The sequence below is a fragment of the Manis pentadactyla genome, chromosome 5, assembly GCF_030020395.1.
Source record: "Manis pentadactyla isolate mManPen7 chromosome 5, mManPen7.hap1, whole genome shotgun sequence".
NCBI lineage: Eukaryota > Metazoa > Chordata > Mammalia > Pholidota > Manidae > Manis > Manis pentadactyla.
The window spans coordinates 153,357,156-153,373,896 of NC_080023.1; the positions used below are offsets into that span (position 1 = coordinate 153,357,156).

Consider the following 16,741-nt stretch of genomic DNA (forward strand, 5'->3'; position numbering starts at 1 on the left):
GTAGGTAGATACAAGATAAAGGTAGAAAACATAGTTTAGTGTTGTAAGAGAGCACATGTAGATGATCAGGTGTGTGCCTGTAGACTATGTGTTAATCCAAGCTAGACCAGGGCAATAAAACATCCACGTATGCAGAAGATTTCTCTCAGAACGGGGGGGTGAGGTTCTAAGCCTCACCTCTGTTGATCCCCAATTTCTCACCTGATGGCCCCCCTGCGACTGTGCCTGTCTTAGGTTGTTCCTCCCTTGAGGAATCTTACCCGTCTCTGGCTAACCAGTCATCTTCCGGGGCCATACAGGGAAATGTGAAGTTGGTAAGTGAGAGAGAAGCCTTATTGTTTGAAAAAGTTAGCTTTTTACTTCTTTGCATATTTATGCCCTGTGGCTTCTATGCCCAGCATTTGTCTTGAGGTATCTTTACCACTTGGAAGAATTATGATACTCGGTAAATTTGATATGAGGCACGAATTCTATTTAAGGGTTGTAATTAGGAAGGAAGAAGAAAAGCTATAGAAGTAGCAGGCAGAAGAAAACATGGGAAGATTGATTATTTCTTTGATATATCTTCTTGTAGAGTAACTTCAGCATGTATAGGTTTTAAGCTACTACTTAAATTGCACACACACATTAACATAATAGGAGTATAGTTACATAACCAAAGCATATCTGTAATTACCAGCCATCTGCAGTGAAACCAAGAAAACCAGTTAGGCACCTTAGGCATTTGTGAAAACTTATCTATGATATGGTGGATATTGTCCAAATGAACTTGAACAGTCTGAGAGAAATCAGACAAATTAAAACAACCCATTCCTGGGGACTGTTCACATGCCATATGTTCTTTTAACAATAAATAGTTTGTAGTTGTAAGACTTTGGAGCGCTACAATTTGCACTTCTCCAAATTCTTGGTTGAGTTCCAACAGTATAGATCCAGTCCAATTTTGTTGTTTTACTGTATGCACAGGCCAGCTTAGATATCTCCTTCCTCATTCCCATGGCAGGTCCAGGAACTGGTGGGATGAGTGCATCTACAGCTGTAGCAGTGTGTGGATCTTTGTTGGGGTTTTTTGATGATCATCTTCTGGCATGAGTCTTCCAGAGGGTGCAGATGTTGGAAGTTCTTTTTCATATCGTATCTTAGTTCATTTTCGGGGTAGCCCAATTAGGCTTTGATCCTCTGTATAAACACAAACAGACCCTTTGCCTACACTTTTATATGCCCTTTATACCCTTGTGTAGAACTCGTTGGAGGTTACCACACAGGAACTGCCCTTTTTTTTTTTTTTTTTTTTTTTTTTTTTGCTATCACTAATCTACACTTACATGACGAATATTATGTTTACTAGGCTCTCCCCTATACCAGGTCTCCCCTATAAACCCCTTTACAGTCACTGTCCATCAGCATAGCAAAATGTTGTAGAATCACTACTTGCCTTCTCTGTGTTGTACAGCCCTCCCTTTTCTCCTACCCCCCCATGCATGTTAATCTTAATACCCCCCTACTTCTCCCCCCCTTATCCCTCCCTACCCACCCATCCTCCCCAGTCCCTTTCCCTTTGGTACCTGTTAGTCCATTCTTGAGTTCTGTGATTCTGCTGCTGTTTTGTTCCTTCAGTTTTTCCTTTGTTCTTATATTCCACAGATAAGTGAAATCATTTGGTATTTCTCTTTCTCCGCTTGGCTTGTTTCACTGAGCATAATACCCTCCAGCTCCATCCATGTTGCTGCAAATGATTGGATTTGCCCTTTTCTTATAGCTGAGTAGTATTCCATTGTGTATATGTACCACATCTTCTTTATCCATTCATCTATTGATGGACATTTAGGTTGCTTCCAATTCTTGGCTATTGTAAATAGTGCTGCAATAAACATAGGGGTGCATCTGTCTTTCTCAAACTTGATTGCTGCATTCTTAGGGTAAATTCCTAGGAGTGGAATTCCTGGGTCAAATGGTAAGTCTGTTTTGAGCATTTTGATGTACCTCCATACTGCTTTCCACAATGGTTGAACTAACTTACATTCCCACCAGCAGTGTAGGAGGGTTCCCCTTTCTCCACAGCCTCGCCAACATTTGTTGTTGTTTGTCTTTTGGATGGCAGCCATCCTTACTGGTGTGAGGTGATACCTCATTGTAGTTTTAATTTGCATTTCTCTGATAATTAGCGATGTGGAGCATCTTTTCATGTGTCTGTTGGCCATCTGTATTTCTTTTTTGGAGAACTGTCTGTTCAGTTCCTCTGCCCATTTTTTAATTGGGTTATTTGTTTTTTGTTTGTTGAGGCGTGAGAGCTCCTTATATATTCTGGACGTCAAGCCTTTATCGGATGTGTCATTTTCAAATATATTCTCCCATACTGTAGGGATCCTTCTTGTTCTATTGATGGTGTCTTTTGCTGTACAGAAGCTTTTCAGCTTAATATAGTCCCACTTACTCATTTTTGCTGTTGTTTTCCTTGCCCGGGGAGATATGTTCAAGAAGAGGTCACTCATGTTTATGTCTAAGAGGTTTTCGCCTATGTTTTCTTCCAGGAGTTTAATGGTTTCATGGCTTACATTCAGGTCTTTGATCCATTTTGAGTTTACTTTTGTATATGGGGTTAGACAATGGTCCAGTTTCATTCTCCTACATGTAGCTGTCCAGTTTTGCCAGCACCACCTGTTGAAGAGACTGTCATTTCGCCATTGTATGTCCATGGCTCCTTTATCAAATATTAATTGACCATATATGTCTGGGTTAATGTCTGGATTCTCTAGTCTGTTCCATTGGTCTGTGGCTCTGCTCTTGTGCCAGTACCAAATTGTCTTGATTACTATGGCTTTATAGTAGAGCTTGAAGTTGGGGAGTGAGATCCCCCCTACTTTATTCTTCTTTCTCAGGATTGCTTTGGCTATTCGGGGTCTTTGGTGTTTCCATATGAATTTTTGAATTATTTGTTCCAGTTCATTGAAGAATGTTGCTGGTAGTTTCATAGGGATTGCATCAAATCTGTATATTGCTTTGGGCAGGATGGCCATTTTAACGATATTAATTCTTCCTAGCCACGAGCATGGGATGAGTTTCCATCTGTTAGTGTCCCCTTTAATTTCTCTTAAGAGTGACTTGTAGTTTTCAGAGTATAAGTCTTTCACTTCTTTGGTTAGGTTTATTCCTAGGTATTTTATTTTTTTTTTGATGCAATTGTGAATGGAGTTGTTTTCCTGATTTCTCTCTCTGTTGGTTCATTGTTAGTATATAGGAAAGCCACAGATTTCTGTGTGTTGATTTTGTATCCTGCAACTTTGCTGTATTCCGATATCAGTTCTAGTAGTTTTGGGGTGGAGTCTTTAGGGTTTTTTATGTACAGTATCATGTCATCTGCAAATAGTGACAGTTTAACTTCTTCTTTACCAATCTGGATTCCTTGTATTTCTTTATTTTGTCTGATTGCCGTGGCTAGGACCTCCAGTACTATGTTAAATAACAGTGGAGAGAGTGGGCATCCCTGTCTAGTTCCCGATCTCAGAGGAAATGCTTTCAGCTTCTCGCTGTTCAATATAATGTTGGCTGTGGGTTTATCATAGATGGCCTTTATTATGTTGAGGTACTTGCCCTCTATTCCCATTTTGCTGAGAGTTTTTAACATGAATGGATGTTGAACTTTGTCAAATGCTTTTTCAGCATCTATTGAGATGATCATGTGGTTTTTGTCTTTCTTTTTGTTGATGTGGTGGATGATGTTGATGGACTTTCGAATGTTGTACCATCCTTGCATCCCTGGAATGAATCCCACTTGGTCATGGTGTATGATCCTTTTGATGTATTTTTGAATTCGGTTTGCTAATATTTTGTTGAGTATTTTTGCATCTACGTTCATCAGGGATATTGGTCTGTAGTTTTCTTTTTTGGTGGGGTCTTTGCCTGGTTTTGGTATTAGGGTGATGTTAGCTTCATAGAATGAGTTTGGGAGTATCCCCTCCTCCTCTATTTTTTGGAAGACTTTAAGGAGAATGGGTATTATGTCTTCCCTGTATGTCTGATAAAATTCCGAGGTAAATCCATCTGGCCCGGGGGTTTTGTTCTTTGGTAGTTTTTTGATTACCTCTTCAATTTCATTGCTGTAATTGGTCTGTTTAGATTTTCTGTTTCTTCCTGGGTCAATCTTGGAAGGTTATATTTTTCTAGGAAGTTGTCCATTTCTCCTAGGTTTCCCAGCTTGTTAGCATATAGGTTTTCATAGTATTCTCCAATAATTCTTTGCATTTCCGTGGGGTCCGTCGTGATTTTTCCTTTCTCGTTTCTGATACTGTTGATTTGTGTTGACTCTCTTTTCTTCTTAATAAGTCTGGCTAGAGGCTTATCTATTTTGTTTATTTTCTCGAAGAACCAGCTCTTGGTTTCATTGATTTTTGCTATTGTTTTATTCTTCTCAATTTTATTTATTTCTTCTCTGATCTTTATTATGTCCCTCCTTCTGCTGACCTTAGGCCTCATCTGTTCTTCTTTTTCCAATTTCGATAATTGTGACATTAGACCATTCATTTGGGATTGCTCTTCCTTTTTTAAATATGCTTGGATTGCTATATACTTTCCTCTTAAGACTGCTTTTGCTGTGTCCCACAGAAGTTGGGGCTTAGTGTTGTTGTTGTCATTTGTTTCCATATATTGCTGGATCTCCATTTTGATTTGGTCATTGATCCATTGATTATTTAGGAGCGTGTTGTTAAGCCTCCATGTGTTCGTGAGCCTCTTTGCTTTCTTTGTACAGTTTATTTCTAGTTTTATGCCTTTGTGGTCTGAAAAGTTGGTTGGTAGGATTTCAATCTTTTGGAATTTTCTGAGGCTCTTTTTGTGGCCTAGTATGTGGTCTATTCTGGAGAATGTTCCATGTGCACTTGAGAAGAATGTATATCCCGCTGCTTTTGGATGTAGAGTTCTATAGATATCTATTAGGTCCATCTGCTCTACTGTGTTGTTCAGTGCTTCCGTGTCCTTACTTATTTTCTGCCCAGTGGATCTATCCTTTGGGGTGAGTGGTGTGTTGAAGTCTCCTAGAATGAATGCATTGCAGTCTATATCCCCCTTTAGTTCTGTTAGTATTTGTTTCACATATGCTGGTGCTCCTGTGTTGGGTGCATATATATTTAGAATGGTTATATCCTCTTGTTTGACTGAGCCCTTTATCATTATGTAGTGTCCTTCTTTATCTCTTGTTACTTTCTTTGTTTTGAAGTCTATTTTGTCTGATATTAGTACTGCAACCCCTGCTTTCTTCTCACTGTTGTTTGCTTGAAATATGTTTTTCCATCCCTTGACTTTTAGTCTGTACATGTCTTTGGGTTTGAGGTGAGTTTCTTGTAAGCAGCATATAGATGGGTCTTGCTTTTTTATCCATTCTGTTACTCTGTGTCTTTTGATTGGTGCATTCAACCCATTAACATTTAGGGTGACTATTGAAAGATATGTACTTATTGCCATTGCAGGCTTTAAATTCGTGGTTACCAAAGGTTCAAGGTTAGCCTCTTTAGTATCTTACTGCCTAACTTAGCTCGCTTATTGAGCTGTTATATACACTGTCTGGAGATTCTTTTCTTCTCTCCCTTCTTGTTCCTCCTCCTCGATTCTTCATATGTTGGGTGTTTTGTGCTGTGCTCTTTCTAGGAGTGCTCCCATCTAGAGCAGTCCCTGTAAGATGTTCTGTAGAGGTGGTTTGTGGAAAGCAAATTCCCTCAGCTTTTGTTTGTCTGGGAATTGTTTAATCCCACCGTCATATTTGAATGATAGTCGTGCTGGATACAGTATCCTTGGTTCAAGGCCCTTCTGTTTCATTGTATTAAATATATCATGCCATTCTCTTCTGGCCTGTAGGGTTTCTGTTGAGAAATCTGACGTTAGCCTGATGGGTTTCCCTTTATAAGTGACCTTTTTCTCTCTAGCTGCCTTTAACACTCTTTCCTTGTCCTTGATCTTTGCCATTTTAATTATTATGTGTCTTGGTGTTGCCCTTCTTGGATCCTTTCTGTTGGGGGTTCTGTGTATTTCCGTGGTCTGTTTGATTACTTCCTCCCCCAGTGTGGGGAAGTTTTCAGCAATTATTTCTTCTAAGATACTTTCCATCTCTTTGCCTCTCTCTTCTTCTTCTGGGACCCCTATAATACGGATATTGCTCCTTTTAGATTGGTCACACAGTTCTCTTAATATTGTTTCATTCCTGGAGATCCTTTTGTCTCTCTCTATGTCAGCTTCCATGCGTTCCTGTTCTCTGATTTCAATTCCATCTATGGCCTCTTGCATTCTATCCATTCTGCTTATAAACCCTTCCAGAGTTTGTTTCATTTCTGCGATCTCCTTTCTGGCATCTGTGATCTCTTTCCGGACTTCATCCCATTTTTCTTGCGTATTTCTCTGCATCTCTGTCAGCATGTTTATGATTCTTATTTTGAATTCTTTGTCAGGAAGACTGGTTAGGTCTGTCTCCTTCTCTGGTGTTGTCTCTGTGATCTTTGTCTGCCTGTAGCTTTGCCTTTTCATGGTGATAGGAATAGTCTACAGAACTGGGACGAGTGACGGCTGGAAGGACTTCCTTTCTTGTTGGTTTGTGGCCCTCCTCTCCTGGGAGAACAGCGGCCTCTAGTGGCTTGTGCTGCGCAGCTGCGCGCAGACAGGGTTTCTGCTTCCTGCCCGGCTGCTATGGAGTTAATCTCCGCTGTTGCTGTGGGCGTGGCCTGGATCGGGCAGCTACTCCAAAATGGTGGAGTCGCGTTGGAGCAGAAGCTGCTGGGAGGCTATTTATCTCCGTAAGGGGCCTCCCTGCTCCCTGCAGCCCAGGGGTTAGGGTGCCCAGAGGTCCCGGATTTCCTACCTCTGGATTAAGTGGCCCGCCCTGCCCCTTTAAGACTTCCAAAAAGCACCCGCCAAAACAAAACAACGACCACAAAAAAAAACAAGAAAAAAAATTTTTTTAATTAAAAAAAAAAAAATTTTTATTTAAAAAAAAAAAAGGTGGTCGTTCGTTTTTCTTTATTCTCCGGTGCCAGCCTCAGGCCTCTGCTCACCGGTCTTTCTGCCCTGTTTCCCTAATATTGGGGTCCCTGTCCCTTTAAGACTTCCAAACAGCGCTCGCCAAAACAAAGCAGCAAAAAAGCAAAAAAAAAAAATGGTCGCGCGCTTTTCTTATGTCCTCTGTCGCCCAGCCTCCAGTGCCTGCTCACTGTTCTTGCTGCCCTGTTTTCCCAGTATCGAGGGCCCTACACTCTGGCCCGGATGGCTGGGGCTGGGTGTTCGGCAGCCCTGGGCTCCGTCTCCCTCCCGCTCTACCTGCTCTTCTCCCGCCGGGAGCTGGGGGGAGGGGCGCTCGGCTCCCGCGGGGCCGGGGCTTGTATCTTACCCCCTTCGCGAGGCGCTGGGTTCTCTCAGGTGTGGATGTGGTCTGGATATTGTCCTGTGTCCTCTGGTCTTTATTCTAGGAAGGGTTGTCTTTGTTATATTTTCATAGATATATGTTGTTTTGGGAGGAGATTTCCGCTGCTCTACTCACGCCGCCATCTTCCGCCCCACCACCTATTATAGGGATTTTTCAAAAAAGCTTCCACACATTTATTTATCCATTTTGCTGGTGATGGACATTTTGGTTGTTTCTGATTTTTAGCTGTTAGGAATATACCATTATAAATATTTTTATAAATGTTCTTTGGCTCATATATGTACATATTTCTGCATGGCATATTTCTAGAAGTAGGATTGCTGAATTTTAAGAAATACAGTTTCATTTAAGTAGATACTGCCAAGTAGTTTCCCCAAGTGACTGTACCAATTGAGATATTCATCAACAGTGTATGAAAATTTCAGATGTCCCATATTCTCACTGTTGTCCATATTTTCTAGCTCTTTTTGCCATTCTGAAGGCTGTGTATTGGTCATGGTGCCTTTAATTTTCATTTCCCTAATAACTGGTATTGATGTATACCTTTTTTAAAAAAAATAATTATTAACTAATTTAATAACAAGTAATTGTGTTTCTTTTCTTTTTTTTTTTTTTTTGCTGTAGCCTGCTGGGGGGAGGCCCAGCTTGTTTTTTTTTTTTTTTTGTTATCATTAATCTACAATTACATGAAGAACATTATGTTTACTAGGCACCCCCCTACACCAAGTCCCCCCAACAAACCCCATTACAGTCACTGTCCATCAGCATAGCAAGATGTTGTAGAATCACTACTTGTCTTCTCTGTGTTGCACAGCCCTCCCCTTTCCCCCACCCCCCACATTATACATGCTAATCATAATAACCCCTTTCTTCTTTCCTACCCTCCCATTCTCCCCAGTCTCTTTCCCTTTGGTAACTGTTAGTCCATTCTTGGGTTCTGTGATTCTGCTGCTGTTTTGTTCCTTCAGTTTTTCCTTTGTTCTTATACTCCACAGATGAGTGAAGTCATTTGGTATTTGTCTTTCTCCGCTTGGCTTATTTCACTGAGCATAATAATACCCTCTAGCTCCATCCATGTTGTTGCAAATTATAGGATTTGTTTTCTTCTTATGGCTGAATAATATTCCATTGTGTATATATACCACATCTTCTTTATCCATTCATCTATTGATGGACACTTAGGTTGCTTCCATTTCTTGGCTATTGTAAATAGAACTGTGATAAACATAGGGATGCATCTTTCTTTTTCAAACTGGAGTGCTGCATTCTTAGGGTAAATTCCTAGCAGTGAAATTCCTGGGTCAAATGGCAAGTCTATTTTGAGCATTTGGAGGAACCTCCATACTGCTTTCCACAATGGTTGAACTAATTTACATTCCCACTAGCAGTGTAGGAGGGTTCCCCTTTGTCCACAACCTCGCCAACATTTGTTGTTGTTTGTCTTTTGGATGGTGGCCATCCTTACTGGTGTGAGGTGATAACTCATTGTGGTTTTAATTAGCATTTCTCTGATAACTAGCGATGTGGAGCATCTTTTCATGTGTCTGTTGGCCATCTGAATTTCTTCTTTGGAGAACTATCTGTTCAGCTCCTCTGCCCATTTTTTAATTGGATTATTTGCTTTTTGTTGAGGTGCGTGAGCTCTTTATATATTTTGGATGTCAAGCCTTTATTGGATCTGTCATTTATGAATATATTCTCCCATACTGTAGGGTACCTTTTTGTTCCATTGATGGTGTCCTTTGCTATACAGAAGCTTTTCAGCTTGATATAGTCCCACTTGTTCATTTTTGCTTTTGTTTTCCTTGCCCGGGGAGATATGTTCAGGAAGAAGTCGCTAATGTTTATGTCCACGAGATTTTTGCCTATGTTTTTTTCTAAGAGTTTTATGGTTTCATGACTTACATTCAGGTCTTTGATCCATTTTGAATTTACTTTTGTGTATGGGGTTAGGCAATGATCCAGTTTCATTCTCTTACATGTAGCTGTCCAGTTTTGCCAGCACCATCTGTTGAAGAGACTGTCATTTCCCCATTGTATGTCCATGGCTCCTTTATCATATATTAATTGACCATATATGTTTGGGTTAATGTCTGGAGTCTCTATTCTGTTCCACTGGTCTGTGGCTCTGTTCTTGTGCCAGTACCAAATTGTCTTGATTACTATGGCTTTGTAGTAAAGCTTGAAGTTGGGGAGTGAGATCCCCCCCCACTTTATTCTTTTTTCTCAGGATTGCTTTGGCTATTTGGGGTCTTTGGTGTTTCCATATGAATTTTTGAACTATTTGTTCCAGTTCGTTGAAGAATGTTGTTGGTAAGTTGATAGGGATTGCATCAAATATGTGTATTGCTTTGGGCAGGATGGCCATTTTGACGATATTAATTCTTCCTAGCCAGGAGCATGGGATGAGTTTCCATTTATTAGTGTCTTCTTTAATTTCTCTTAAGAGTGTCTTATAGTTTTCAGGGTATAGGTCTTTCACTTCTTTGGCTAGGTTTATTCCTAGGTATTTTACTCTTTTTGATGCAATTGTGAATGGAATTGTTTTCCTGATTTCTCTTTCTATTGGTTCATTATTAGTGTATAGGAAAGCCACAGTTTTCTGTGTGTTAATTTTGTATCCTGCAACTTTGCTGTATTCCAGTATCAGTTCTAGTAGTTTTGGAGTGGAGTCGTTAGGGTTTTTTATGTACAATATCATGTCATCTGCAAATAGTGACAATTTAACTTCTTTACCAATCTGGATTCCTTGTATTTCTTTGTTTTGTCTGATTGCCGTGGCTAGGACCTCCAGTACTATGTTGAATAACAGTGGGGAGAGTGGGCATCCCTGTCTTGTTCCTGATCTCAGAGGAAAAGCTTTCAGACTCTTGCTGTTCAGTATGATGTTAGCTGTGGGTTTATCATATATGGCCTTTATTATGTTGAGGTACTTGCCCTCTATACCCATTTTGCTGAGAGTTTTTATCATGAATCGATGTTGAATTTTGTCAAATGCTTTTTCAGCATCTATGGAGATGATCATGTGGTTTTTGTCTTTCTTTTTGTTTATGTGGTGGATGATGTTGATGGATTTTCGAATGTTGCACCATCCTTGCATCCCTGGGATGAATCCCACTTGGTCGTGGTGTATGATCCTTTTGATATATTTTTGAATTCAGTTTGCTAATATTTTATTGAGTATTTTTGCATCTACGTTCATCAGGGATATGGGTCTGTAGTTTTCTTTTTTGGTGGGGTCTTTGCCTGGTTTTGGTATTAGGGTGATGTTGGCTTCATAGAATGAGTTTGGGAGTATTCCCTCCTCTTCTATTTTTTGGAAAACTCTAAGGATAATGGGTATTATATCTTCTCTGTCTGTCTGATAAAATTCTGAGGTAAATCCATCTGGCCCGGGTTTTTTTTTCTTGGGTAGTTTTTTGATTACCGCTTCAATTTCTTTGCTGGTAATTGGTTTGTTTAGATTTTGTGTTTCTTCTTTGGTCAGTCTTGGAAGGTTGTATTTTTCTAGGTAGTTGTCCATTTCTTCTAGGTTTTCCAACTTCTTAGGATATAGGTTTTCATAGTAGTCTCTAATAATCCTTTGTATTTCTGTTAGGTCCATCGTGATGTTTCCTTTCTCATTTCTGATTCTGTTGATGTGTGTTGATTCTCTTTTTCTCTTAATAAGTCTGGCTAGAGGCTTATCTATTTTGTTATTTTCTCAAAGAACCAGCTCTTGGTTTCATTGATTTTTTCCTATTGTTTTATTCTTCTCAACTTTGTTTATTTCTTCTCTGATCTCTAATATGTCCCTCCTTCTGCTGACTTTAGGCCTCATTTGTTCTTTTTCCAATTTTGATAATTGTGACATTAGACTATTCATTTGGGTTTCTTCTTCCTTCTTTAAATATGCCTGGATTGCTATGTACTTTCCTCCTAAGACTGTTTTCGCTGCATCCCACAGAAGTTGGGGCTTTGTGTTGTTGTCATTTATTTCCATATATTGCTAGATCTCCATTTTAATTTGGTCATTGATCCATTGACTATTTAGAAGCATGTTGTTAAGCCTCCATGTGTTTGTGAACCTTTTTGCTTTCTTTGTACAATTTATTTCTAGTTTTATACCTTTGTGGTCTGAAAAGTTGGTTGGTAGAATTTCAATCTTTTTGAATTTACTAAGGCTCTTTTTGTGGCCTAGTATGTGGTCTATTCTGGAGAATGTTCCATGTGCACTTGAGAAGAATATGTATCCTGTTGCTTTTGGGTGTAGTGTTCTGTAGCTGTCTATTAGGTCCATCTGTTGTAGTGTGTTGTTCAGTGCCTCTGTGTCCTTACTTACTTCTGTCTGGTGGATCTGTCCTTTGGAGTGAATGGGGTGTTGAAGTCTCCTAAAATGAATGCATTGTATTCTATTTCCTCCTTTAATTCTGTTAGTATTTGTTTCACATATGCTGCTGCTCCTGTGTTGGGTGCATATATATTTATAATGGTTATATCCTCTTGTTGGACTGAGCCCTTTATCATTATGTAGTGTCCTTCTTTATCTCTTGTTACTTTCTTTGTTTTGAATTCTATTTTGTCTGATACTAGTACTGCAACAGCTACTTTTTTCTCCCTATTGTTTGCATGAAATATCTTTTTCCATCCCTTGACTTTTAGTCTGTGCATGTCTTTAGGTTTGAGGTGAGTCTCTTGTAAGCAGCATATAGATGGGTCTTGTTTTTTTATCCATTCAGTGACTCTATGTCTTTTGATTGGTGCATTCAGTCCATTTACATTTAGGGTGATTATCGATAGGTATGTGCTTATTGCCATTTCAGGCTTTAGATTTGTGGTTACCAAAGGTTCCAGGTTACTTTCCTTACTATCTAAGAGTCTAACTTAACTCACTTAGTATGCTGTTACAAACAAAATCTAAAGGTTCTTTTCTATTTCTCCTTTCTCTTCCTCCTTCATTCTTTATATATTATGTATCAAATTCTGTACTTTTTGTCTATCCCTTGATTGACTTAGGGGATAGTCAATGTAATTTTGCATTTGCCTCGCAATCAGCTGCTCCACCCTCCCTACCATGGTTTTACTACCCCTGGTGACAGCTATCCAACCTTAGGAACACTTCCATCTATAGCAGTCCCTCCAAAATAGACTGCAGAGATGGTTTGTGGGAGGTAAACTCTCTCAGCTTTTGCTTATCTGGAAATTGTTTAATCCCTCCTTCAAATTTAAATGATAATCTTGCCGGATAAAGTAATCTTGGTTCCAGTCCCTTCTGACCCTTCTGCTTCATGGCATTAAATACATCATGCCACTCCCTTCTGGCCTGTAAGGTTTCTGCTGAGAAGTCTGATGTTAGCCTGATGGGCTTTCCTTTGTATGTGATCTTATTTCTGCCTCTGGCTGCTTTTAGCAGTCTGTCCTTATCCTTGATCTTTCCCATTTTAATTACTATGTGTCTTGCTGTTGTCTTCCTTGGGTCCCTTGTGTTGGGAGATCTGTGGATCTCCATGGCCTGAGAGACTATCTCCTTCCCCAGATTGGGGAAGTTTTTAGCAACTACCTCCTCAAAGACACTTTCTATCCCTTTCTCTCTCTTCTTCTTCTTCTGGTATCCTATAGAGGATATTGTTCCGCTTTGATTGGTCACCCAGTTCTCTCAATATTCTTTCATTTTTAGAGATCCTTTTTTCTCTCTGTGCCTCAGCTTCTTTGTATTCCTCTTCTCTAGTTTCTATTTCATTTTTTGTCTCCTCCACCGTATCCAACCTGCTTTTAATACCCTCCATCATGCTCTTCAACGATTGGATCTCTGACCTGAATTCATTCCTGAGTTCTTGGATGTCTTTCCGTACCTCCATTAGAATGTTGATTATTTTTATTTTGAATTCCCTTTCAGGAAGAGTCACGAGGTCATCATTTAAATCTTTCTCAGGAGTTGTATTAATTTTACTCTGGACAAGGTTCCTTTGGTGTTTCATGTTTGTATATGGCGCCCTCTAGTGTCCAAAAGCTCTATTCTGGAGCTGCTGAGCCCCTGAAGCGATGTCGGGGGTCACAGGGGAGCGGTACTGGTACCTGGGGGGAGGAAAGAGCTGTTCCCTGCCTCCTGGCTGCTGTGCCTGTCTCCACTGCCTGAGCCAGTGGGCCGGTCACACAGGTATGTTTTTGTCCCAGAGCAGCCAGATACGGATCCCTGCTTTCCACAAGCAGCCAGAATCCCAGTCTCCCCAGGAACTCTGCCTGTATTAACTTTCCTACCCGGTAGTCATGCAAGTCTCATGAAAGCACCATGAAATGTAGGTTTGTGCTCCCAGAGCAGATCTGCGGAGCTAGGTATTCAGCAATCCCAAGCCTTCCACTCCCACCCTGCTCAGTTTCTCTTCCTCCTGCCGGCGAGCTGGGGTGGGGGAGGGGCTCAGGTCCCACGGAGCCACAGCTCTGGTACGTTACCCCGTTCAGTGAGGTCTGCTTTTTTCTCCAGGTGTGTGCAGTCTGGCGCCATCCTCTTTCCTGTTGCTCTCTCAGGATTAGTTGCACCAATTAAATTTTCTAATTGTATCCAGTTTTAGGAGGAAGCCTCTGCCTTTCCTCTCACGTCTCCATCTTTCTGATGTATACCTTTTATCTGCCTTTGAGGTTTTTGAACTGACCCCTGATTGCTTTGCCAACTTCATGTATCACCATTCCCTACCCTATTCTCTCTCACACACACAAAATTTTCTTAGTTAATTCCTAGTTTTACTTCAACACTTTGTGTACATGTCCCCTGAGACAGAAAGCTTTCCCTGACTCCCTCCAAAAGTCAAAATTCTCTCCCTCCAGTGTGTCTCTCCCATTCAGCCCTGTCTTTTCCTAATGATGGTATCTGAATATGTAGGGTATATTGTCTACCTTGTCTTACTTGTCTGTGGCTGTCTGCAGACTCAGCTTTGTGATTTGTACTCACAGTTGCATCCCCAGTACCTAGCACATAGGAGGTTGCTTACTATGTCATAGGTGGGATCAATTCTTTGTACAAACAAACCAAAAACTATTTTTTGAAAAAAGCTGCAATTCATGTATGTCTGCAGAAGCTGACTCCTCAGTGTTTCTAATTTCAAGCCCCCAGTGAAGTCGTCTCAGCCCCACTCACCCCAGTGATGGGCAGGGCACATCTGAGCACAGTGTGTGTTTGCCCAGAGTTCAGTGCCTTTGGCTCAGTCTTGAGCCCCTTGTCTTTAAAGGCTTCTCTGTGAGGAGGTATCTTCTAAGGGAGACCGTTCACAAGATGGATTCTCCTTTTTTCTCATGCAGGCCATGGAGAGTAAACTGCTTGTTGGAGGAAAAAATATAGTAGATCATACAAATGAACAGCAGAAAATCCTGGAGCAGAAACGGCAGGAAATTGCAGAGCAGGTAGCTTTTCATTCCTTTGTGGGGAGAATGGTACGGGGTAAGGTACATTAATGCTGCAGAGCAAGTATCTCTTGCTTTGGAAATGAGGTGTGTGAGCCTCTTCCTAGCAGGAGACTCACCAGGAGCACCCAGCCCTGAATGCTTGTCTAGGCATTGTCTTTAGGCAAGCTGATGAACTTTGTAATGTTTCTCAGAAACGTCGAGAAAGAGAAATCCAGCAACAGATGGAAAGTCGAGATGAGGAGACCTTGGAACTTAAAGAGACTTACAGCTCATTGCAGCAAGAGGTGGACATCAAGACCAAAAAACTCAAAAAGGTACAAAAGAGGCCAAGAAGAGGTGTCCTGAGACTTGAGGGAAAGGGGAAACTTTTGTCTGGAGGTCGCCCTCCTCACCTGCCTCTCCCCTCGGTTCCAGCTCTTTTCCAAGCTTCAGGCAGTGAAGGCAGAGATCCACGACCTCCAGGAAGAGCACATCAAGGAGCGTCAGGAGCTGGAGCAGACTCAGAATGAGTTCACCAGGGACCTGAAACTCAAGTAAGTTCTGATCCTTTCGTGGTACCCCCAGCCACTTGCCAAATTATTGTTTGTCAAGTAAGAAATACGCGCCTGAGGACAGGGCTGCTGTCTACTTCTTGCCCACTCATCTGCCACCTTTTCTGTCTTCTGTTTATTCCCGAGGAAGTCAGTTTCTGTCTCTGGTTCCCATCTGTTGACTGATGATTTCACCAGATGGTCTCCAAATTTCCTTCCACCCTACCTTAATGAAGCTTTTAAAGGCTCTGCCTCACCTCTATCTATTGACAAAAGGAAAACTTTTATTAAGTAGAATTTTCTCAATTGTATAATGGACACCCAAATACTCGTCACCCAGATTCAATGATATTCTTTTGTCATCTGTCTTTTCATAAAAATATTTTAAAGCAAATCTTACCTCATGCTGTCTCACTCCTACATACATACATACCTGACCACAATACTATTTTTAAAAAAGTATGTTTTTACTCAGTCATAAAAAAGAAGGAAATCTTGCCATTTGTGACAAGATGGACCTAGAGAGTATTATGCTAGGTGAAATAAGCCAGACAGGGAAATACAAATACCATTGATTTCACTTATATGAGGAACCTAAAAAACAGACAAAAAAGAAATAGACCCACAAATACAGATGACAGACTGTTGATTACCATAGGGAAGGGGGTAAATAGGTGAAGGGGATAAAGAGGTACAAAGTAGAAATTACCAAATAATTTAGACACAGGAATGGAAGTACAACAGAGAGAATTTAACCAATTACTACTGTAATATCTTGGTATGATAATGGGGTAACTACATCTATTATGGCGAGCATCTAATAATGTATACAATTATCCAGTCACTATGTTGTACATCTGAAACCGAGATAATGTATATCAACTACATTGCAATAAAAATAAAAGGAGGATTAAAATAATATTTTATTGGGATATAATTCACATGCCATATATTCACCTATTTAAAGTATACAAGTCAGTTTTTAAAAAAATACATGTTTACAGGGTTGTAAAACCATCATCACACCTCACACTAGTTAGGACAGCCAACATCCAAAAGACAAGGAACAATAAATGTTGGCGAAGATGTGGAGAAAGGGAACCCTCCTACACTGTTGGTGGGAATATAAATTAGTTCACCCATTGTGGAAAGCAATGTGGCGGTTCCTCAAAATAGAAATACCATTTGACCCAGGTATTCCACTCCTAGGAATTTACCCAAAGAAAACAAGATCCCAGATTCAAAAAGACATATACACCCCTACATTTATCGCAGCACTGTTTACAGTAGCCAAGATACGGAAGCAACCTAAGTGTCCATCAGTAGATGAATGGGTAAAGAAGATGTGGTACATAAACACAATGGAATATTACTCAGCCATAAGAAGAAAATAAATCCTACCATTTGCAACAACATGGATAGAGCTAGAGGG

General features: G+C 40.5%; 1 protein-coding gene across 3 annotated transcripts in view; it reads left to right on the plus strand.

The window, feature by feature from the left end:
- The window catches only part of KIF3B (kinesin family member 3B), a 55,883-nt gene that overhangs the window by 23,432 nt on the left and 15,710 nt on the right, over positions 1 to 16,741 (plus strand). For all 3 annotated transcript variants that reach the window (XM_036924719.2, XM_057502881.1, XM_036924718.2), the window contains exons 3-5: positions 14,675 to 14,776; positions 14,971 to 15,093; positions 15,194 to 15,312. In XM_036924719.2, coding sequence (XP_036780614.2) covers positions 14,675 to 14,776; positions 14,971 to 15,093; positions 15,194 to 15,312 — 344 coding nt within the window. The remainder of the gene's footprint in view (positions 1 to 14,674; positions 14,777 to 14,970; positions 15,094 to 15,193; positions 15,313 to 16,741) is intronic.